General features: G+C 38.1%; 3 protein-coding genes across 4 annotated transcripts; 1 reads left to right on the top strand and 2 right to left on the bottom strand.

The window, feature by feature from the left end:
• Window positions 1–370: 370 nt before the first annotated feature.
• Window positions 371–9,476, bottom strand: LOC147337203 (protein eva-1 homolog C). Of its 2 annotated transcripts, XM_086301704.1 has the most exons (8): window positions 9,331–9,476; window positions 7,077–7,282; window positions 6,830–6,953; window positions 5,391–5,543; window positions 5,000–5,143; window positions 4,815–4,886; window positions 4,648–4,728; window positions 371–3,507 (listed from the first exon to the last, which is right to left on the bottom strand). In XM_086301704.1, exons 1-8 carry the CDS (start codon window positions 9,425–9,427, stop codon window positions 3,122–3,124), a joined length of 1,263 nt encoding a protein of 420 aa, XP_086157830.1. In that variant the 5' UTR covers window positions 9,428–9,476; the 3' UTR covers window positions 371–3,121. The 2 variants fall into 2 exon arrangements, with proteins under 2 accessions (XP_086157830.1, XP_086157837.1); XM_086301711.1 differs by lacking the exon at window positions 4,648–4,728 and having other exon boundaries at window positions 372–3,507.
• A 5,092-nt stretch (window positions 9,477–14,568) lies between these two features.
• Window positions 14,569–20,155, top strand: clic2 (CLIC family member 2). The gene is made up of 6 exons (XM_086301652.1): window positions 14,569–14,859; window positions 16,899–17,008; window positions 17,549–17,674; window positions 17,766–17,866; window positions 18,662–18,843; window positions 19,512–20,155. The coding sequence occupies exons 1-6, from the start codon at window positions 14,806–14,808 to the stop codon at window positions 19,671–19,673; spliced, it is 735 nt and encodes a 244-aa protein (XP_086157778.1). The 5' UTR covers window positions 14,569–14,805; the 3' UTR covers window positions 19,674–20,155.
• Window positions 19,686–23,142, bottom strand: urp1 (urotensin-related peptide 1). Its single transcript, XM_086301665.1, has 5 exons — window positions 22,953–23,142; window positions 22,630–22,758; window positions 22,488–22,528; window positions 22,155–22,260; window positions 19,686–20,432 (listed from the first exon to the last, which is right to left on the bottom strand). The coding sequence occupies exons 1-5, from the start codon at window positions 23,140–23,142 to the stop codon at window positions 20,401–20,403; spliced, it is 498 nt and encodes a 165-aa protein (XP_086157791.1). The 3' UTR covers window positions 19,686–20,400.
• Window positions 23,143–24,160: the final 1,018 nt, after the last annotated feature.

Raw genomic sequence — 24,160 nt, 5'->3', positions numbered from 1 at the left:
GTAACTAATACAATCGCTTTTACATTTTTTAATATTACCGCCACCAAGGAGGTTATGTGTTTTTCGCAGTGTTTTTACGCGTTTCCTTCTTCCTGTAAACACGATAGTTAAAAAAAAAATGAATTAATTCTAATAAAATTTGTAGGAGTGTGTTGTGTGGTCATCTAAACAATCCATTCAAATTTGGCCTGCATCCTTCGCTGATGATTTACTTGTCAAAACCGAGAAACCATATTTAAAAATGGCCATATAAAGATTTAGAATATGTCAAATTTGACCTCCGAGCTCTAATTAAATAGACTGATTTTCACGTCAAAGTAATATTGCTATAGAACTATTTAAAACTATGTTTCTTAATGTCATTGGTTTAATTTACAACATATAGAAATATAGGGATTCTAAATATTAGACCTCATTTTCCAGTTCAAATAAGATAAAACTTATACTGTCTTTTATCTTTAAAACTTTACATAAAATTCTGTGTTTGTACTGGCAAAATTTAGGAAAGGATACAAGTAAATGGTGATTCTAAATATCACAGTACAGTTTACATTCAAACATCAGTCACATTTGACCTCTGATCAGTTTTACATTTCACAACAACTGAAGGTGTGTTATATCTTTAAATAAAGTATATTTAAATAGAAAGAAAATGAGCCGCCTAGTTAGTCAGAATATACTATAGTATGTAGTATTATATAATAAGCTCAAGTCAAATCAATACGATCAGCCATTACCTACTCTTACACTACAAACTTTGTAACGTATGTGTTAAATGAACAACAACAAAACCCCCAAAATGAATATACACAAAATACAATACTATTCCTTTAAAAAAACACTTCCCAGAGAGTGCCCTGCTTTGGTGGAGGTTTGTGCTCCTGGAGTGCTTCTTGTCAAATAAAGTATTACCTACATGCTAAAACTGAGGGGTGTCCTAGTTTTGGAGAAAATTGACCACCTTCACTTCATTATTAACCTATAATGACATTATTATTACAGAGGCATAATGCCAATGAGTCAACGATGCAAAAAATAAATATAATAAAAGTACAACAAGGTACCACATATTTGGATAAAGCTACCATAAGTAGTAGTCTTCAGAACAAGCTATGTGCAGAAATGGGGTGGGGGCAAGTTTCATCCGCTTTGACTTGTGACCCCTTCAAATTAAGCAGTCTGTCATGTGATAGAGCAGTTTCACCAACAGTCTTTTCATTCATCCCAGACTGTGATTTTAAGGATTATAATGACTTCAGCTGAACTGTACTCACAGTTTAAACACTGATTCTTTCCCTGTGGGCTCAAATTGTGGTCAAAAATATTTTTTGATCAGTTTTGTACTTACAAAACTGCAGTAAGTACTGCAATTCTGTTCTCTGATTGGATAGTTAAATTTGTGACTGATATGACATTGATCAGCTGAAAGGAAGAAAAATCGGGTCAAAATTCGTACTTGTAAGTTAAAACTTGAGTTTCACACGTATTTTTTTTTTCCTTTGTATCTGTAACCAGATCTTAACAAAAAGAATTTGTAACTTGTGTAAATATTTTTACACACCCAAATCTTTTCTACGCACACACAAATTCTTTTTACACACACACAAATTCTTATCTACAGATGCACATATATACACATTCTGATTTAAAAGTACAAAATATTTATGACCACAATTTGATCCCATACTTTCCTCAGCTGATGTATTTCTGAGAGCAATTGTGCAAAGACTTTGAGTATGTTTTTCCATTTCCTGGATCCAGACTTTTAAACCCCTCTACCCACTAATCAATATCTGATATCGGGCTATTTTTTCATCATAAAACCTTTTTAAAGTTCTCCAGGCTACTTGTACAATTCATGTACAATTGCATTCATGACTTCATAAATTGTGACCACCAACACCATTGAGACATTTCTGATGATGCCTCAAAAAACATCCCTCTAAAGATGGTCAGGTACAAGAGCTGGAAGAAAAATAAGTGAAAAGAAAAACTTTGAAAGACCTTCAGAAAGCCTGGAGAACAATTGCTTAGACCAAAAAAATTATAAGCAAAATATAAAGAAATAAAGGGTGGGTCAGGACTTTGCACAACTTTTGTGTTGTAGTTCTATCAGTTAATCAGATATAATTACTTTTATCAATCCGAAAAGGCACAAAAATTTAACAAAGAATCAAAATATAGTTGTTAGTAGATATTTGGAAATTATTCAATTTATATATTTATTTTTGAGGATTTGGTTTTGCACTGTTCTACATTTAACTCTCCATCCTTCAGCAATAATATGAAATGTTTCCCCCACAAAAGAGCAGCTTTATTTTTGTACGTTTTAATGAAACATTAAAAATGGCATTAACTCACCCAATGATTTATTAGTCACACAGTGCACTGAAAATACTGGTTTTCCATATTGTAACTGCAAAAATGCATTGAAGTTATTAAAATTAAATCAGTGGCACGTCCACTGTTATTCCATAAAACACAGCAGCATTTGAAATTAATTGAAACAACAAACATGTGATGTTAATCTTTATGATTGTAATCAACCACCATTAGGTTTTCATGTATTTTAGTAGTGTCATCATGCATTGAGACAGATTAGAAGGTTCAGTTACATTTAGAGAGAAGCTATCATCCTTTCACTTATTTTCTGTCACATATACCTCATTACTGTTCAGGTTAAACTGGTTTTAAATAATGAGGTTATTGTATGTACAAGAGGTTCCCTTCAGGCTGTTCTAAACACTCAAATTCAGACTTTATTTTCTACTCTTGGCTTTGCCTAATGTCAAAGATTGGGGACTTCCCTAATTCATCTCTGGCACTTAGGAACCAACCACCTAATGCTTAAGCTTTGAGTTTGTGAGGGGCACCCAATCAGAAGAAAGTTGGCTTGGAGGAAGAGGAGTTCATATGCCTCGTTTCAGACTGTGAATGAACTAAGGACCCAGCTCAAGATAAATAAGGATTATCTTGGATTTTGAGTCATGCAAAGCTCCTCTAGAAGAGTAGAGGAGTGAAAGTTTGGACCTGGAAATGAGCATAATAGGTCCAATTTACAGTAAAAGCACTATCTCAGTAAGCAACTATCATTCTAATGCAGTATACTGATGCTTTACTCTCAATTGTTGTAGGTTTTAATCTTGTGAATAGCGTAAGGGCTGGAGTCTCTGTGTGGCCAAATGTCTCCATTGGGCAGATCCCTAGTCTGTTCCTCCCCCCACTCAACCATCTCTACTGTTAAAGTGGGTGGACTGAAGATGTCAGTTGTCCGGTAGGATTGTGTGAGGCGGCGGAAAGAAGATGTGTCAGAGACATCCTCTTCAAAGAGGTCCTCCATGAGCTCCTTGCGTCGTCTGCGAGATGCTTTCAGCTCATCATTCAGGTCAGAAACCAGATCTTTAACGTCTTTCACAAGTGTGGAGCGAACACCAAACAGGCAGAGCAGGAACACGAGACCAGCACAGATGCCGGAGACAAAGTAGAGAGCAACTCGCTCTGGGAGACCTGGAAGAGAGATGTGTGAGGAAGTAAAAAATTTGCCAACATAAGCCACAAGTGTCCACTCAGCTCATCTTTCTCAAATTGCTTTAGAAAACACTATTAATACAAGGTGTGACCTTTCAAAGAAACCAGTAAATTCATTTCATGTGAGTAATGTATCAAAATCAATTTGCAAGTGCTCCTATTTCAGTTCAAATATCCAAATAATTTTATCGATATTTTTTTTCTATTTAAATTAATATTGTTATAAACTGATTTAGCTGAAAAATCTTCCTGGGCAGTGCAGTATTGTAAAAACAAAGACACAGCATTGGCTCTGGATTAGGATCATCCCTGCAAAAACCATATATGATTATTTATCTTAGTCAGAGTACATAATGGCTAATATTTGTATTTTCCACCAGCAGGTTAATGTATGATCCAAGGGAACAAACATAACTGTTTTTTTTTTATATGTCCAAATATAACATGTCATAATAAACTGAAAGGAAAGAAATAGACTGAAATTAGGAAAAGTTATTTTTAAATATAATAAGCTAATAATTATATGAAAATGGAAATAATACAGAAATATGTACGCAAATTTTAGATTACTACTTATCAGCACAGACAAGTGGCTGGCACACTGATAAGCAGAGGCTGGCTGGAGCCTTCCTGTGTGGAATTTGCATGTCCTTGCTGTGCCTGTGTGGATTCTCTCCAGCAGTACAAACACATGCATATCAGGTTAACTGGTGAGTGTAAATTGGCTGTGGACGTGAGGTAAATGAATTGCATAAAGTGAGCAGAATAAAGAGTAAATGTGGATTGTGGTTTAAAGGGGCCAGTAAAGAGTACATAAGTGCTATATGAATGTCAGTCCAGTATCATACCTCTCTATCTGTAACGGCTGAGATATATGTCAGCCCCTGCAACACTAGGCTAGATAAGCAACTGAGAAAATAGACAGGTGGTATATAAGGGCTTCCAGTTACTCTAAATCAAATTTAAAAACAATACGTTTCATTTTATTCAGCACCTCTTCTAATTTTTCCATGTCGTTTTGGAGCTCAGTATCTCGACTGTGTCCACCAACGTGCTTGAACACCGACATTTCTATATATGTGGCTGTAGCCTGACATCCACAGGCATCAGTACACATACCCAGTATTTTGTCAAAGATCTCCAGAGAGTTGGTTAAGAACACATTTTGAGGCCTGTAGGTGGGGCCAGTGTACCATCCACCTGCAGGCGAGAGGGTTCTGGGCTCAATAGCCAGTCAAAGTCTGCTGCATGCAATGAAACCTGTGAACGTTCGTTTTCACACTCACCGTGTGTGTAATCTGAGATCATGAAAGGATCTGTTGGACCTTGACCCACATCTTCTAGGAGATATCTGGGGACTAAAGAGGAAATGAAACACTGTCACAATACGCAGCTGTATGCAAATACAGAAAATATACTATGCATCTACATCCAAGCCAAAAAAAAGAGTAGGTGTAGATTTGTCACTTACCACAAGTGAAGGACACCCGCAGGTGTTTCCTGGTGCCGGGGAAGCACGGGTCCCCAAAGGTTCGAGTATCGGCTATCAGTGAACAGTTTGCTCTGCTGTGACACCTGCGTGACACTTTCCTCAGGGCCGCCGGAGACAAACACTCTGAAATAATTTAATATAAATGAAACCAATGATTGTAACGAAGAAGACAACAGTAACATTTTATTGTTAAAGAAAAGCTGTTTCTCTAAAACCTGAGCACCTAGAAATTAATGAATATGAATAAATAATTCCTATTTATATGAATGATTAAATACAGTACAGTAGTAATTCTCCATCATGTCTATACAGGACTTTAGCTCCACTTTTTTGCCACTAGATGGCACTTGAGCCCCCTGCTGTTGCAGACCCATGTCAGCCTTTGATCCAGGTTCCTGAGGACAGTGAGGACTGCCGTGCAGCAGGTGTCCAAATGAGGCAGAGTAGATTGCGATGACAGTCTCATTTTTACACATCAGCCTCAAACGCTCATTTTCACACACCAGTCGTGTGCGGTGGTGCTCTGAAAAACAGATGAAATGGCACATTTTGAAGAACATCTAAAAGTTGACAAGAACTTTCTGTAGCTGTTTTAAGAAAATCTGATGGCTGAAAGCATTCATTGTTATTATTTCAAAAGTTTACAACCTTGTTTGACAGCTGTTTAGAGAGCTATGTAAATGACTCAAGCTACCCTGCATTTCTTTATATTTTGCTTTCAAGCCAGTTTTTTTTTTCCAAAGTAGTCTTGAGCAACAGTTCTCCAGGTTCTCTGAAGGTCTTTGGACATTAGCTGCTTTTTCACTCATTTTCTAAGCATTCCTTATACCCACTCTTTTTGAGACGATGGCTTTTGTTTGTTTGTTTTTGTCTTTTAAGCTACTTAACACTAATCTATGAGCTATGGACATCAGATGAACAGTATCTGAAAGTCATGTCTTAAGAAATAGGGAAAAATCCAGGAAAGACGTGACCCTGGCCTGACCCAGTAATAAGGAAGGGAAACACGTTAAAAAGGCTGTTACTATATGTTAGACATTTATTATTTATTTATTATTCCTCCTGTTCAAGCTGATTATTGCAAATCCAGTCATAACCTATTATAGAAGAGGTAATTTAATGCGACAATATATGTCAAAGTGCATATGAAGTTGATGTGAGACTATAAGAGTCACTAGTGGACTGATTGTGTGGCTTTGTTTAAAAGCTACAATCACAATTTTAGAAGACTCCCACTTAATTTTATGTAACTCAGACTTTATATGCACTTCAGTTTGGAATGCAAATGTTTCAATGTACAGTTTTGTGTTTTATGTGTGACTGCCCGTTTTTTTTAAAACACCCCCAAAAAATGTAAGTTCCTTTTTATGTTTTGCTTAACAGGCCTGAAACCAGAGGCTGACTGAGGAAGAATATTACAGAAACTCTAAATGATACCAAGTTCAGTTCCTCTTTTCTAAGTTACCGTTATATTTATTACGTTTTAGATGTCTGTGAGCATACAAAAGACATAAATAAGATATTTTAAACTAATAATAATTTCAAGACGATTACTTAATTATAGAAAAAATGAAAGAAAAAAGATTTTATTTACCAGCTTTATATGCTAATAGATTTTTTTAATTAAGAACTTTACTGTGCAGCTCTTTTTTTCAAGCCAAGGCCCCTCTTATTGATAGTTTTCTGCACACCTTTTATTATGCACAAATTATGTGATGGAGTCTTTCTTTGTCAGTTAGCTAACATAAATTTAAAAGTCATGTGTTCGCTAGTGGTGAAGTGACTGGACTGTCCAGCTCAGTAGTGCACCTGGTCTGCACTTGTAGGAGACTAGGAGGTACTTGGTGGTGAGGGGACAGGGATCCTGGCCAAACACCGGACTTAAGACGGGAATGTGGCACGACCGCCGATCCTGACACTCTGACAGCACTTTCTACAAGCACAGGAAAATCCATGTGGACCACTGTTATCTTCAACAGGAGTCGCCCATAAGAGCATTTGATTAAGGCAGATTATGCAGTGAGTTCACAGTTTATGTCAATGTTGCTATGTGTACCTCGATAGCAACTGAGGAAGTGCACTCTGTGTCCTCCTCCGCAGTTGTGTTTGTGCTTGCAGGAGGACATAAATGCTGACTGGGAACACGGCGTCCATAGAAGGCTGATAGGATGGCCACAGACGTCCTGGAGGGACACTTGATGATGAGAATTTCTCCTTCACAAGCATGAGCCGTGTGGTTTTTCAGAATGCTGTGAAGATACACTGAAAGATAAAAAGAGCTGATGATGTCTATTTTATCATTTCAAACACATCTTACACCTCATTTATAGTCGCGTGCATAAGTCTTGAGCCCCCTTTATTTCTTTATATTTTACTAGAAAAATGGGAATTAAGTATATAAAGCAAAAGCAGAGATTACACAAATATAACAAGCTTGAAAGTCAATATTTAGTGCCACAACCTTTCTTCATTCAACACAGTCTGAACTCTCTTAGGCAGACTTTCTTGTAATATCTCTAAATCGTCTTCAGGAACAGTTTTCCAGGCTTCTTGAAGGAAAATTTGATTCATCATTCCACTTTCAGTTCCTGTATAGCGTCATATACGCCAGCCTTTTCTTCCTGTTTCCCTTTCTTAAGAATTACTTCTTGTCTGCCGCCTTTCCATTATGACCATTTCTGATGAGGCATCAGTGAACAGTAGATGGATCAGCTAAAGGGCCACATGCATCTCTCAGCTCCTGCGTCAAATCTTTGCTGAATTATTCTCTGATTCTTCAGGAAATGTCTTTCAGACACATTTTGTCTGCTGCTGATAGTTTTTAAGACCTGACACTTCTTCTTTTGTCCTCTGCTTTTCCAGTTTTCTCTTTTTTAAGGGCGCGCTCCACACTGTCTATCAACGTAAAATCCTATTTTAATCCCGTCAAACCGTATAATCATTTAGATTCAGTTAAAAAAATGGGAATAATTCATGTGCTTTCGTGACATGCTGCTCAAAGTACCTCAAGATACAATTTGAAATAGTTTTCTTGCTAAGTTCTCTGTTATGTGTAGACACAACACTGGTTCATCCCTTGAGCTGGGCGAAATTTTTAAGCTTAAATAATTCAAAAGTCAATGTTAAGTAGCTTAACAAGCGAAAAACATTTCTCAGAAAGCCTGGATGAAAGAGAAAGAAATAAAGGGTCTTCTTTCTGTTGTTAACCAACTAATAAAGACTGGATGACTCAGTTACCTTTACTCATGCACAATTTGCGACCCTTTCATTGTCAACAAGTCAACAGTTTGACTTATTTAGAGCTTTTTTTTAGCCCCTACAACAGCTCAGTCCCCTGTCGACAGGGTGGTGTCCGACTCACTGGGTGTAGCTCGCCAAGACAATATTTGGACTATGACCACACATATAAACATCATCAGCAACAGCGCATAGACACTGAAGTGAAATCTCCCCTCCCATGTGTGTTTCCTGTACTGTATTGTGCTAGTGTGTACGTGCAGTATATCTCGCCTTGTGAAGATTTATAATGCAAATTTTTATTATGTATTAAGACTTAAGTTATGTTTAGGGTCAAGTTTAAGGCTAGTTTATTTATTAGTTACGGTTACATCTCTAGGACATGAATATAAGTCAATGTTTTGTTCTGTGACATGATGGAAACCGTGTGTGTGTGTGTGTGTGTGTGTGTGTGTGTGTGTGTGTGTGTGTGTGTGTGTGTGTGCGTGCTCCACAGAGGCGTTTTAAAGCTTTAGGGAACAAACGAGACACAGTACCAGGCACTCACTCACAATGAGCTATTATTAGACACACACACACACACACACACACACACACACACACACACACACACACACACACACACACACACACACACACACACACACACACACACACAAACAAACAAAAGATCTCTGCTGTGATCAGATATAGAGATGCACATGCAAACAGAACAGTGTCTGAGACAAAAGCTACCTTTGGCTGTGTCTGAACATACAGTACCAATGTTTCCATAATGTCAGTAGTGACACAGTCCAAATAGGAAAACAGCTCAGATGATAAACACAGGTCAGCTGTAGTTTATTTATTGCTATGGGAGTATCTGGTTGTATTGAGTGGATATCCAAGTTCAGGATCTGTTCTGCAGCCTCTTCACCCTGATTCTGGTCTCTCCGCGAGATTATGACAAGCTGCTTATGAAGCAGGATGTGGAAATCTGTTAGGAAATGTCATTGTGAAGCTTCTTTATGCAGCTGAAAAGCAACGCATCAGCATTTTGAGTCCGCTATTGATTTCAAAACCAAGAGACTTACGAGAGAAATCAGGAGCCGAACGTGCTGTGTGCATCTTCAGAGCCAGGAGGAGAGGCAGGAGACAAAAAGAGCGGCAGAAACTCCAAGACGCTGTCATTGTGAATATCCTGCAACAGACCCTGCAACAGGGTTTGTGTGGTAATAGGCTGTTTGTGCGATTGACTGCCTGTGAGAGAGCAGTCAGTAGGTCAATGATGCCATTGTGTTTACAAGAAACAGCTGGCCCTGCTGAGCAATAAACCAGAATTACTGCCAAGCATTTATGTGGTTCTATCGCTCATCAGTCAAGTTTACATCCATGTCTAACCAGACTTGACCTTTGACCTGCTGCATATGAAATTTCATCACTTTATCCTGTTATCCTACCACACATTTGTGCAAAACATTTTGTCATCATTTACGCATGAATTCTTGAGTTAGGGCCAAAAATATGTATTTGTGTGGTCCTGCTGACGTTTGACTTTGTTTGACTTTGTTTGACTTTGACTTAGTTCATCCCTGAGATCAAGTGGCTGTTTGCGCCAGATTTTGCTTTCCTGAGATATTAAGTTCATGCGAATGGGACTGACAGATAAGGTATAAAAGGTTAAAGTAGCCAAATGACCTGTCCATAAAGGAATCCATCTGCAGCAACATGGCAAGCAGAGACCATAGAAAGTCACATGGACATGTATTTGTTTTTTTCTAAATCCAACAGAGGCTGGCTCCTCTGGTTAATCAAAGATATCCAATTATATAGAGATCTGTAACAACGTGACCCGAATTTACACTTGCTTTATGACCTCAGTAAACAATTTCCAAATGTACTTTAATCAATACTTTTTAACGTTATATGTGAAACATGTTCTTTTGGTAAATTTTGTAAACATGTCCAAATCAAGCATAAAGTAGGATATGCCTTGTTACAACTGTTATTGAGAAGTTGTCCTCATGTCCCCTGTTTCAGATCCACCTCTCAATCATGAAGTCTGGTTTATTAAATAAAGAAGACGAGGATGAGAAATTAACTCCAGGCCTCAAAAAGGGAAGTCTGCAAACCACTGGGTAACAGCATACCATTTGACTGTGTCTTTATGTATTATATAGCACTAATTGTTGAACTTCAGCATTGTTTTGATTCAGCCTTAGCTGATCAGTTTATGTAAAAGCAAAATTTTCAACTAGAAATCTTTAGATTTCAACTGCAAACTGAGCACAACTTGTAATTTTACTATTTTTGACTATCTCTGGCAACATGTAACTGGGATTAAAATATGCTGCTTCGTTTTGTGTGTTTACGTTAAAAACTTCATGCTTATTCCTAAACTTGAATAAGGAGATATTTTCTTCTTCTCGTGCTTTTGGTATGATGGTTTTCTATCTTTAAAAAAAACAGCTTGTCTCTGAACCATAAACAAAATGTGGAAACAACTATAAAACTGACTAACTGCCATTTGGGATTTTGAGGGGAGGGACAGTACATGTTGCAACAGTTTCCTGATATTTTTTCTGTGTGCAACATAAGCTTGCCGGTCATTTTTCGAAAAGATCTGTATATAAGCATGTTGGTATCCCACCCATCTTGCCAAGAAGTTGTTGTCCGGGAATTAGTTTCATCGTGTCGCCCACTTAAAATGTTATTGAAATTTAGGCCTATGAATGTCTGAAGTTCACAGATCAAAACGTTCCTCTTGTGTAAAAGAGGGAGTCTGGAATCCACCACAGAGCAGCAGAGTTTACAGGATAACAGTTTGACCTTTTGTGTGGCTGCATGTGTGTGTGTGTGTTTGTAATGGCAAAATCCAGTTCAACTTTCTTGGATTCGGTGTCCACATTGAGAGCTCTGTTCATAGAGATAAGGCACTTTTTCCCCCCCATTTCCATTTGCTGTGTGTGTGTCCAGTGGAGATATGTGTATTTATCTCCAGGAGATAGGGCTTTCCTGGGAAGTGGAAGATCATTAGTAAGCTATGCACGCTCCCGGGATACTTTGGAAAACTCTCCTGTTGAATACCCCAGCTGGCAGGGCTGAATCAGTTGGTTTCAGTTTACTATAATGGCTGTGATTTTAACCTTAATTTCCCTTTTACTCATCCCCTCTTTCTCAACACGGTGTCGTCATGGCAACCAAACACAACACAAAATACCCATGAAATCAGCTCATGCTGACCTCAAGACGTTATCGAAAACTGCAGTCGCCCGTGAGAGCGAATCTATTGAATTTCTTAATAAAACACCAGCGCTTTGTCACACAGGTTTCAATGGACACACCCTTTGTCACAGCAAATGCTATAATAAAGACTGACCACTGAAAAGCAGTTTAATCATGTGAGTAAATGAGAGAGGCACTCCCACCGTGCTGCAGTAAAATTCCACTCACCTCCCAGAGGTGGTGATTATTTTTTAGAGGATGTGTTATGAGTGAGCAGAAATGGACATCGGATTTCCAAACACTTGGAAAGTAACCTCCATGACTCCGAAGACATTTAAAAAGAAAAAGGAGGAGGACTTTTTCTCCATGATCTCTCTCCTTTTGAGTTATATTTCCTGTGGCGATGGGGTGTTATTTGCCAGATTTCCGGGATTTGTTGGTAGTTTCATTGTGATGGGTTTGTTTCCATGCTCGCGCTCTGTGATGCAAATTCCTCAAATCCTCTCGAGCAGATAAATGAGAATGGGGCACAAAGCCTTCTTTTTCAATTCCTTGTGGTACATTTCACAATCTCGCCAGTGTTGTTTGTTTCTGTAAGGAACTCTACACCGCAGCATGGGGATTTTGTCATAAAACTTCCCTTTCCCCTAATTACTGTAAATGATGCCATATTACAATAAACACCGGACTGCCCCTCCACTCCTGTCTCCACTTCTTAAGCACAAACTATCACTTTCAGTCTTTAATTGACCAAGAGACCTCCTACTTAAAATATGGCAAGCATATACAGTATTCAGCTGAAAAATTTCATGATATTTGATATTCTTTTAGCGCTAAAATTCAAAATCTTAAAGTATTTTAATATTCTTTATTTCCAAACACCACTATTCGAGCAGTGTAAGTTGGCCCTTTTTATGCCCTTATTTTATTATTGAGGGGGATTCCCACAACCACAGCTCATTACTCAGAACATCCTCAGAATACCCCCAAAGTATCACATCATTTTTTAAAGAAGAGGGCAAAGCCCATTCAGACCTTATACGTTTAGCTAAAAACGCACTACAGTCATTGGTTGTAGAAATTCAACTATGACGCAACCTCAAAGCCACAGGAGATCATTCCTATCTGTGGCCATCAAACGTTATAACTGCTCCTTACCTACAACTATTTTCACTTAGTCTGCAATATCTTGTCTGTACTGTACATAATATTGCTTTAACTTTAATATTTAATTCTAATTTAACATTGCAATTTGAGTGACTTATTAGTACTCATTTTTTAATATAGAGTCTACTTTACTTTCCATGTTTATATTTTATGCGAGCATCTGTAACAAAACTGTTTCCCTCTCAGTCTGAACTTGTGAAGGTATAGAAATGACAATGTAAGGCTACATTAGTCAAACTTTTGCTAAAATATTATTAGAAAAACAAAGTGAACAGGTGGAAGTAAAGGTAGTGACTAAACTGACTTTCTCTGTTCTCCTAATTTGCTTTTTTGGGGTTGAATTTTTATTCTATTACTGGTTTTTGTGCCCTGTAAAGAAAACAGGCACAGTGAAAACAGTAAATTGAGTGTTGTTGAGTCCAGAGTTCACGGTAACGCTAACATCTTTGTGAAGTCGGATTTTGAACTCATTTGTAACACGTTCATAGTGATAGTACTAACAAGCTTTTCAGCAGCTGTTCGCTTTACAGTATTCACAATCTTACTTTAATAGCTTAGATTAGCACAGTACGTTCAGCTGAGACTGATAGGAACGACATTATAAAGATAAAAAAGCTGACCTGAAACACCCGAAAGGAGAACAAAACATCAGGACTGTCCAGTCAGTGTTTCACAGATCATATTCATCCCTACAGGTCACTATACTGTTCAGTGACTTAATAAACCATATTAACTCTATCTTATCTCTCACAGTGTGTTCATATATTACTGCTGCATGCCATTAACATTAGTCCACTCTCTCCCATAGTTTGTATTTTGTCCCAGTGTCTCTATCCTCTCCCCTTTCCTTTCCTTTTTCTTCTCCTTCGACTCACTCTTTACCAGGTCATTGCAGGTTCCTGCTCCTCCCTGATCCTGGCACTATTTCTGTTAAAAGGGAGCTCTTCCTCCGCTGTCGCCAAATGCTTGATCAAAGGGATCTTCTCAACATTCGTCTTTTCCCTCTAATATCGCAGGTCTTTACCTTACAGCAGGGGAGGGCAATTAAGTTTCCAAAGGGGTCACATAGGGATCCCACTGAGAAATAACAGCTAAAAGTCCATTTAAGTTACAGTGTTAAGCACCTTGATGTGATAAAAAAGCTGTACCTGCTTGGTTCCTAATCAGAAGGATACAGATATAATACAAATGATTAAACATTAATGAACTCCAGCTTTTGTTTTGTTTGCTAATACTATTGTTTTTGAAAAAATGTGCAGAGTAAATGTTGAGCACTGAAGAAGACAAATATTGATAAAGCCTCCACATAGAGGAACAGCACATATACTGAAAGCCATTTTTGAGGGGATGTAGCTCCAACAAAAAGTCACTTGTATTATTTTATCATTTGTTGTGTTTTTCTAAAATGTGGATTGTTATTTGGTTTTGTTTGTTCTTGTTTAAAATAAAATCATATATTTGTGAAAAGTAGAATGTAAAATATTTTCATTATGGCACACAGTGGAGTAGAATACAGTAAAGTACCACATAAATATCCACACAAAGGTAAATTGCTCCATTATTTACTACTATCTGTCTGCTGCTGGTTCAGTCAGCCATCTATATGTTGTATAAAAACTGGTTTCAAGCATATTTACATGTTATTAATGACTAAAGCAAACATTTCATACTTTCTGTCTCACTACTGCCCTTTAAAACACAGTGGATGTCTTCCATTAAACGAATTCTTTTATCTTAAATGCTGTTGGAATGAGGAGCTCTCATGAATTGCGCTCATTTGTGTGAGTCACCCTGTGTTATCATTTCCTGTGTATTGCAATGTGCAGAAGAGCTATTTTAAGCTCTCTCCTCATAGAGCTAGGCTCTGGGTATATAAGTGTGGGGCATGTACCCCGCCCATTACTCGGATCCGCCCTCTCCCCCTAACTTGTAAAATATGTTCAGAGCGATAGCCTCCAAGGAGCCCTCAGACAAACACAGGCAGCCCTGAGGTGTGAGACTTCCCCAGGACCACAGAAAGCACGTGAAACCAGAGGAGAGTGCCTCTACGACAGCACCACACTCAGCTTCCTCTCTTCAGCTTTGTGGATTTTTGCAACTGCTGACTTCGGGGGAAATTTTAATAGGAGCACTTGGACTTTTTAAATAAAACAGAACAAAAACTTTTGGGGGATAAAATGGCACTTCGACAGAGCTCTGATAAGGAGCCAAGCATCGAGCTGTTCATCAAGGTCAGTCCTTTCATGTCCATTTTAAACCTGTCAAAACAATCTTCTGAAGAAAAGGGGCACTCTGACAAAGGCTTGCTGCTCATTTATGAGTGTTGTCAAACAACAGTGGTCCACAATTATTGCCATAGAGGCAGCAACAATCAGAGGGCAGCTCTATTTTTGATTGGTGCTGTCCCCAGATACCATACGCTGCAGATGTTGGGGTGTTTGTATCCTCGGTGTGGGCCATAGCTGGTTTCTTATCAGAAACACTCTCCAACTTATCAGAGCACACCCAGAAGGAGCAAGAAGCATATGGAGACTGGCCTCAAGCCTGGACAGACACACCCACCTTAGTTACGCACACATTCAAATACAGTCATCTATCTAAAAGTCACAAAAGTTTCTCTTTTTTTTTTCTTACTTCTTTTTTTCTTCTGATTTTTTTTCCTGATTTAGTTAGTTGAGGCACAAGTGCAGAGAAACTGTGTATTCTGAAATATGCAATAAGGCAGCTCAATAGCAAAAACAAAATAAGGCAGTATAGAGTGGTAGACGTGCCATATTTCAGCCACTTAAACGTGCAGCTTCTTGCCAGATGTTGGATGAAAAGTTAAGTAACACTCTCATGTGGAGCTGGAGCCAGCAGATAATCCAGTCATCTTAGCATAAAGACTGTAATAACTGTCCAAAAAGTAGCAGAAAAATACCTCTAAAGAGCACTTATGAGTTATATCTCATTACTTAATATAATGAAGAATGTAAACAAAGTCTAAAATGGCATGTTGTCGTTGATGAGACTTGATAAGAGCCCAGAATATAAACCTGCTTAAAGTTACAAGTGATATTTTTTACAATTTTTGCACAAATTCAAACAAATGGAAACATCAGCTGACCGCTGATCTTTCTGGAAGTGAAGTTACCACGTGTTACCATAGACAGGATAAAGATGGAAGCAGCGTGATGTCACATGTTGGATTGTGAAGTCCTGTTTTAAAGATACGAGATGAACTCCTTTGCAGTCGGCATCTTGCCGCTTTGATACTGAACGTGGCACACGCTCACTGATCAGTGAGTTTAATCTTCCTTTCTGACACTTAGAATGAATTTAACATTTTATCCAGTACAGCCTGAAAGCCCATAAGCTCATCAGGAGTGTTTACACAGGTCCCCAGAGAAGGCTATTGTAACCACATATATTGCTCCCTGGTGGCCTTTAAAAAGAACTTTGTTCAGACCCAAAGGCTACATCCATCTTTAAAACTTTATCTTTTATCTTCACATCTTTATCACTCCTGTCAGTCCAGTTGCTGCAGTGGTTTTGAAAACCCCCAAATATTCACTCAAAACAGCCAATATGAGTAGGACGAACACAACCGACAGCTGGAATCAAGTTACAGTATTTCAAAACTTACCAAGAAGTCATCTGATTTCTCTCACTTTCTCTTAGCGCTCTCCTTTTTCTCTTTCTCTTTTAAAAGAGAAGTCAATTTAAACCTCAGGCTGACAGAATCTGTAGCAATGAGTGTGTGCTCTATTTGAGATTGTCAGTGATATCTAGAGAATCTCGACTGATAGGAGCTCCCTAAATGTTCACATAAGTTAATGTGGATTTGCCGTAATTTGTGTCTAACAACACAAATTCATATCAGTTGCTTTGTATTCGGTGTGAAGAGGCGAATACACATCTAGCTAGCAGTGATTATAAGCTAAGCTACGCCAACTAGCTTTCTTCAGGTTTACCACACAGACTTGAGAGTGTCATCAATTTTCTCATTTAAGCAAATCATTTCCAGACATTTCACACTGTTATTTAACATATGGTCAATATGTGGTGGACCTTTAAACTTCTCTGCGTTGGTGTCGGTTGTTTTTCCGCTACAACACAATGCCAGGGTTTCCCCTCCTCCACATAGGAAATCGACTGTGTGTATCCCAGACGCACCTTCTCAGCTCCAAAATAACTTTATTAATCTGCAGATGAGATCATAGAGAAAAAGTGAAGTCACTTAAACAGAACATTTTGGACTCATGGGATATTTATTTCTTGTATTTTTCAGGCTGGACATGACGGTGAAAACGTGGGGAACTGCCCTTTCTGTCAGAGGCTCTTCATGGTGCTGTGGCTCAAAGGAGTGAAGTTTACAGTGACCACTGTTGATATGAGGAAGTAAGCACTGCTCCAGTGGAAAAAAACACTTCCTGAGCATCTGGTCGTGGGGACTTTCACACAAAACTCAATTATGCGGAAAGCGAGGGAGAAATTGAGAACCTTTTTGTGTGTGTGTGTGTGTATGTCAGTAATCTAATCCAATTGAACGCCTATTGACGTTTTACTCGCTCCGTTCTGTAGAAGTTTGAGGCAGGAGCGTACAAAGACCTCTGTGTCACTTTCAAACAATCACCTCCTTTAATTGAGGCTTTATTGCGTGAATTTCTCAGGGCCACTACGTGCCAAGCAAACATGGTTTGGAAACTTTGAAAGGATACAGATAATTAAGTGATTCAGAGCACACACAAAACAGGCCTTTAAAAAGGCAGCCCCTCCCATCACTGTGTATTTTCATAACTAAACTAATAGCCAGTGTTGACTCATTAATTTAGAGTACAATATTTGATTCTGACAGTCTTGATAAACTACTATTTTGGTATGCTTAAGAGAACTCAAATTCTCTCCTCTCCTTTGTTCATCAATCTGTGTCATCTCCAGGAAGCCAGCTGAGCTCAAAGACCTGGCCCCTGGGACTAACCCTCCTTTCCTCCTCTACAACGGCACCCTCAAAACAGACTTCATCAAAATTGAAGAGTTTCTCGAACAAACGCTGGCCCCTCCCAGGTACCGTCACGCTTAATCATTACATAAACATCTTATGATGTTGATGACGGTTCACTGAACCGATGCGCTCTTTTCTGCTCTCGATTTGCAGGTATCCTCATCTCAGCCCGGTAAACAAAGAGTCCTTTGATGTGGGAGCGGACATCTTTGCAAAGTTCTCCGCTTTTATCAAAAACAGCCCAAATAACGCCTGTAAGTTAGATTTAATAGACATGCAGCATTGATACAATATTGCTATGTTGCAGAGTATTGAACTGCATTTGTGTTTGCATATTGGTTCAAGTCAAGTCAGTATAGTTAAAATGAGCTTTTTCTCATTACACTCACTCTAAACTTTTTTCCCAACATATTTTCAATTTTTCTACAACAGAAGAAACAAATAAAAAACCAGACGCACACCCACAAAGCAAACAAAAGAAAAAAGCTCCTCCAAATCAAAACATGGAAACGTGACAGTCCACATACACCAAGATGAAGCTTTCATAAAGAGAAAAATCCTAAAACCTCTATTTGGATCAAACCTCTGGACAATTAAATTCCTTTACAAACTTCAAAACATGTTCAAAAACCTGTTGAAATATATTTTGTTTTACATAAACTATTATATGTACTAAAATATTCAGCCCCCTTTTTTATTTGCTGCTGTGAAGGATTAACCACATTGACCTGACGTTGTCATCATGTATAAAGATTGTGCATCTCAGCATCAGCAAGATTCACCCCAAATGTGCTAAAATATGAGACATGCTAACCGAGTTTTTGCACGTTAGATAGAAGTTTAATGCAAAGTAGGTTGGAACTACATAAATTACAGTAGTGGTGTCACTGGTACCAAGGACAATATTTCCCTCAAATGCATAAAACTGCATAAAATTGAAGCTCTCACATAAAGTACAGGTGCCTGGTAACTGCTTTTAAACGCAGCTCTCGTGTCTGACCAGCAGTGCTTAAAACACACCTTGAAACCTGTCTCTGTGTTTCTGACAGTACAAGAGAAAAACCTGCTGCGGGAGTTCAAGCGTCTGGATGACTACCTGAACAGCCCCCTCCCCGAGGAGATCGACCACAATTCAGTGGAAACCATCGCCGTCTCCAACAGGAAGTTCCTGGACGGCGACAGACTCACCTTAGCTGACTGCAACCTGCTGCCCAAACTGCACGTTATCAGGGTGAGACATCTGTGCACTAATGGCTGAAAGGAAACAGAGGTGGAAGGAAGGAAAAAATCATCTGATCATCTAAAGTGGATCAGAAGAATCCCTGTGTGAACAGATAGCTGGACACTTTGTTATCCTTATTTAATCCTGATTATTATAATTTAAACCGCAAAATACAGTAAAATAAACTACCTCAGATGGAAACTCAATAGTTTTCCTGATCTTCTCACTTTAATAAATGCTAAATCTCTGTTCATGAGTGTGTTTGACTGCAAACTTCTCCCAGACCATCAGTTGTGCAACCAGACTTGGCACACTTCTGCTTCTGAACTACTGAATGTTTTCGCCTATGTCAAATATTATGCTATGATTATATTGCCTAGCAACCACCTAGCAACTGGCTAAAGTGACCTGCTTTTAGCATTTATGTGCCTGTAACACTGTTTAAAAGCATCCTCGTTGATATTTTGTCTTAGTAACCTAAAGGAATAGTACATGACCCATGTGTTAGGTTTACTTTCATACATCACTAAACATCTAACAGTCGTGAAATTTGTCTTCTTTTATCTTGAAGGCCTGAACCTATGATGCGAACTACTAAACTTTGAATGAGATAAGTGCTTGTTTTAACCGATCCCTGGACTTCCTAAAACACTTTCCTCTCCACTTATTTATTTTAGGTTTCTGCCAAAAAGTACTGCAACTTTGAGATTCCAGCCCATTTCACAGGCGTGTGGAGATACCTTAAAAACGCTGACGAGAGAGACGAGTTCAAACAGACGTGCCCGGCCGACATTGAAATTGAGAAGGCTTACCTGAGCGTGGCCAACAAGAGGAAATAAACATCTCACTCCTTTGTTCTGTGTTTTTTTTTTTTTATCAATTGTAACCATGTGTGTAGAGATGGTGATCTGTAGAGGGCACTGCAAACTTCAAAAATAAACTGTGGCAGTGAACCAGACACCCTAAAATCCTCAAGCTCATATAGCTTTAGAGCTCCAAGACATGCCAAAGTCAAATGTTTTGGCATTTACTGTTTATCCAGGTCACTCACAGACAAAAAAAGGCCATATGTGCAATTGATTGTTGATTTATATTTAGTAGAGTTTTGTTTATAGTGTAAATATCAATATTTTTTGCATTTTACAATCAAAACAGCCACATAGAAATATGTATGATTGTGTTAGTGTGAGCAATGGCTGCGTAAACAGTTCATTTTTATGTAAAACACTCCTGTATATCTTACTGTGTACAAATACAGTTTCACTGAATTGTCACACACTGTCACACTAATGAAAATAAATACCACATTTCTTTGTCATAATCTGGTTTCTGTCATTCATTTGAACTTTCACGGGTAAAACCAGGGAACGCGAAACGGCATTTCTGATATTCAAGTTTATTTTCAGCCACAAAAAAAACCTTTTACAGCTTCAAAAATATATCTTCTGTTGATCCGGTGCAGACGATGAATATACCACGTGGTGGGAAACAAAACTGGTGATGAAGAGGGAGAGCGCTTCAAACCAGGCCGTGCTGAAACCACATCGTACTTGCTGTCTCTGAGCTCTAGTTGGTCACACAGTATTTCCAGAAACATGCTGTCGGGGACATCAAAGAGAGAAAAAAAGATGTTTCTCGCATCTTTTATTTGTCAGTTTTTTCCCTTCAAGGTGTTTTTCTTGTTTTTCTAGACTAACTGAACATATCTGAGCTTTGTAATTGCATTAATATCTTATATATACTCTACTTACTCCTCTGTAGTGTAGTGCACATGTTTACAGGATAAAATATTATCTTAAATATTCACAGGGAGGTTACAGATACAATACAAATACTGAACACTGTTTTGTTTAATGCAAGGGGACCTTTATTTGTTTGTTGTTTTACTCAGTTACTATTTCAGTAATAAGTTAAGATGATATTTCACATCAGGGACATTTCCAGTGATACAGCAGCGAAGAGATAGCATGCAAACAAAAAATCTGATAATGTTAAAGTTTGAAATTTGCATGTTATCTACTGGTGCACTGTATTTAAACTATGTAGCATCATAGTTATTGCATATTTAAATATAACATTTCAGAAAGCTGTATGTTGGTATTTGGCTTTAGAAGGTTCACTGTGATATCTTTTAGACATTTTTTTTCCTGGTGGTTTTTAGTGAATATGTATGGATGTTTACAATAAAGCCAATTCAAGTCAATGTCAAGATGAGATTTCTTTTTCATTGTTTCAGGTAGAAATCTTCCCTTCAGCAGCACTCATCACGACAAAACTCTCCATTTTAATTTCCATGCATATATCCTGAATGATTATATACAGGGGATGTTCAGATATCATTCTGGGTCTTACTTATAGATTATTTTATAACATGGGATTTCCAGAATCACTTTATCGCTTTATCCAATATTTGGATTTTGGTTCTGAAGAAATTATGCAAGTGAGTCCAAATGTAGATAGAGAAAGTATAACTTGCGTATGTTAGAAAGATCATTTGTTTACCTGGCAGCAGAATTTTCATTGCAAATTCAGCTCATACAACCCACATCTTCAGTCTCAGCTGACTGCTGGTTTCACTCACTTTATAAACAGTAAAGTTGTAAAATAAGCAAAATCAGCAGCTTTACATTCATTTTCTCATTGATGATTTGCAAACTGTTGTGGCTTAAACTGATTAATGATCACGAGCACTTTTCACAGAGAATTTCAAACACTGACTGACACACTGAGAAAGTAAGAATCATCACTATAGAGGCAGGAGACGCTACGGTCTTTTATGACCATAGTGTACTGTCTATAAGGCTGGTGAAACCTGCAGTCAGCTGAGGTTGAACAAATCATCTAGATTAGTGGAAAGTCTAGATATAGTCAAATATAAAATCAGCCTGGTAACAATCAACCCACTGAACGGCTTTAGCAAATATGAAGGAAGACATAAAGTTTTGGAGATTTATAGCTTTACCTTTTTGCCTTTGCCTTCTATTAAACACCATAGTAGTAGCAGTAGAAATAATATTAATATTCCTAATGCGTGTAATCCTCTGGAGGAGTTTCATGGCAATATCTATTAGTGAAATGTTTTAACCTTTCTACCTGTACTGTTTCACCTTAATAAAAAATGTCTTTATGTCATGCAAAAGCTATGCTACATGTGTTATAAAAGGTGTTAAATGCTTAAAGCTTATACATCTGTCATTGTTTACAGTGTAAATAATTAATCTTAGCTTGTGTTAAAAACTCCATCCCAGAAATTAAACATCCTTTTTCACTCGATCGTTGCGTTTCGGTGGCCGAGCAGGTGTGGCATGTGAGTCACGCACCTCTTTTGTTCGTTTTCGGGAGGCTCTGCTCTGATCTGAGGAAACCCTGTGACCGAAGCTTCTCAGCGGCAGCCAATTTCAGTACAACTTCTTTCAGCTCCTCGACCTAAAAATAAGCAAAATGATGATTTAGATGCAGACCCTGCGTTCACAGGGACACTGTTTTCACTGGCATAAACTCGCCTTTACCCACACATTCAGAATACTCTTTTTATTTTATGATACTTTGAGCTTCTCATTGTTTCAACATTTCTGCATCTTTCACTTGTTTTTGTGAAAGACTTCTCTGTCTATGTCTTATTAGTGTACAAATGTGCAGATGATCAAACTCACCATGTTTGCAAACTTATCCTGCTGTGCTGAATCTTTCACCCCTGAAACGAGTTATAAAATTTAGAGTTGTACAATCTGCTTTCACCACAAAATTTGATGATTTTTTTCCTGTTTATGTGCAAATTTATGTTTTTTTTCTAACCTTTATTCCATGAGTCCCTCCCTCCATTGTGATGCACCAGTAGGGGATAAATATTATTCACATCTCTCTGTTCGCCTTCTGCAGCATTGGTGCCGTCCTCCACTTCTGAAAGTAGTTTCTGAATGAAATCTGTTCAGATGAAACATATTTCTCATTCATTTTTCCGTTTTTTTTTTTATCACACATCTCATTGATAAGTTACAATGTGACTGTCCAAGTGTTGGGTGACAAGAGATCAGGTCAAGAGATTTAAAAATGGCACGAAGAAATCAGTAGGAGAAATATAACCTGAAAAGAAGAAAACAGTTTTAAAAGTGTCTTACCTGTCTGTGGCTCCAGGTTGGACTCAGGGTAAAGGGGGAGAGCGTGTGTCCATGTTGCTGAACAAATCACAGCTACAAGGTAAAACAGAGCTGCAGAAAGCATGGTGTCTCTGTGTTGATGACCAGATCTGGACTCATCTCCCTTTACTCGACCGAGAACTTCACTTATATATTCACAGGGCCCATCCATCACGACCTGATCGATGCACTATCATCTCACCCAGCCTCCTTCTTAATGGTCTTGACGCGATGGATCAGGCGTCATAGACACAATTTAGGGGACCCTGTCAATTCATCTGAAGCCTATCTGCGCTTGTACAGAGCAGCCAAACAAATGTTTACTCTCCGACAATAATCAGAGGCTGTCCAGAGACGCCGTGATGGCACCCTTTCTACGTGATGGGCTGCCTGAACGTGTCATTGCTCATGTCTGAGATCACTGGGCTGGTGGAAGTGTGTCACTGAAGGTTTCTGAGTCACTTTGTGAGGACATCAGTTATGACTGAGGTCAATACTTATAAATAATACTTATACAATACAATATACAAAATACTTGACTTATAAACCATAATACAAGTTATACATGTGTCATTGTTTTTGTCATCCCTGTACAGACATCAGACCAGCTGTTTCAGTTTTAATTTCCAAATGAGTATTTCTAATCTCTGTAGGCTTCAATGTACACTGCTACCCTTTCAAAATAAAAGTCACTTATAAAGAAAACTAAGTCCAGCTTATTGTGAAGTATAAACTTTAAAATGTATGCATTATTATTATTATCATTATTATTATTATTATTATTATTATTATTATTATTATTAATTTATTTAAGCAATTTGGCTTTGGGGGTTTTTGTACTGTAGCAAAAGATATGTATCAAATCTGGGACAAATGAAGTGTATCTTATCACATAAAATTCTTCTTTAAACAGACTATCTTACTGTGATCTGAATATTTTTGTGTGTACAAAAGAACATACTTTTCATTACCGGTCTATATCTAGACCGATAATGAAAATGTAGATGTTTCAAAACTGCGGGTTCTTCAAATTCAAGTTCTTCCAAAGTATTTGAACTCAGTTTTCTCCCATTTCTGTGTGAATATGAGGTGCAGCTCATGTTAGGAAGTGACATTGTAAGTGCTGGATATAAATTATAATACAATGCTGCTCCCTTCTGTATGCATGCGTTATAAAATGCAACATGCCA

Source organism: Aulonocara sp. 'chitande type north' Nkhata Bay, linkage group LG2, assembly GCF_057382095.1.
Source record: "Aulonocara sp. 'chitande type north' Nkhata Bay isolate Kocher_YH1m ecotype deep benthic linkage group LG2, A_spYH_male_GT1.1, whole genome shotgun sequence".
In the NCBI taxonomy this organism is placed as follows: Eukaryota; Metazoa; Chordata; class Actinopteri; order Cichliformes; family Cichlidae; genus Aulonocara; species Aulonocara sp. 'chitande type north' Nkhata Bay.
The sequence above is the reverse complement of the archived record's forward strand: the minus strand, read 5'-3'. Positions and strand labels throughout refer to the sequence as shown.

Coding starts and splice junctions, on each gene's coding strand:
- LOC147337203 (XM_086301704.1), bottom strand. CDS start 9,427: ATGACAGCGTCTTGGAGTTTCTGCCGCTCTTTTTGTCTCCTGCCTCTC. Junction 6,954..7,076: donor CTTCCTCAGTTGCTATCGAG/GTACACATAGCA, acceptor CTGTGCTTGTAG/AAAGTGCTGTCAGAGTGTCA. Junction 4,887..4,999: donor GCGGGTGTCCTTCACTTGTG/GTAAGTGACAAA, acceptor TTTCCTCTTTAG/TCCCCAGATATCTCCTAGAA.
- clic2 (XM_086301652.1), top strand. CDS start 14,806: ATGGCACTTCGACAGAGCTCTGATAAGGAGCCAAGCATCGAGCTGTTC. Junction 14,860..16,898: donor GCATCGAGCTGTTCATCAAG/GTCAGTCCTTTC, acceptor TGTATTTTTCAG/GCTGGACATGACGGTGAAAA. Junction 18,844..19,511: donor CCAAACTGCACGTTATCAGG/GTGAGACATCTG, acceptor TATTTATTTTAG/GTTTCTGCCAAAAAGTACTG.
- urp1 (XM_086301665.1), bottom strand. CDS start 23,142: ATGGATGGGCCCTGTGAATATATAAGTGAAGTTCTCGGTCGAGTAAAG. Junction 22,261..22,487: donor AGGATAAGTTTGCAAACATG/GTGAGTTTGATC, acceptor GCTTATTTTTAG/GTCGAGGAGCTGAAAGAAGT. Junction 20,433..22,154: donor CCCGAAAACGAACAAAAGAG/GTGCGTGACTCA, acceptor TGTCCCCGACAG/CATGTTTCTGGAAATACTGT.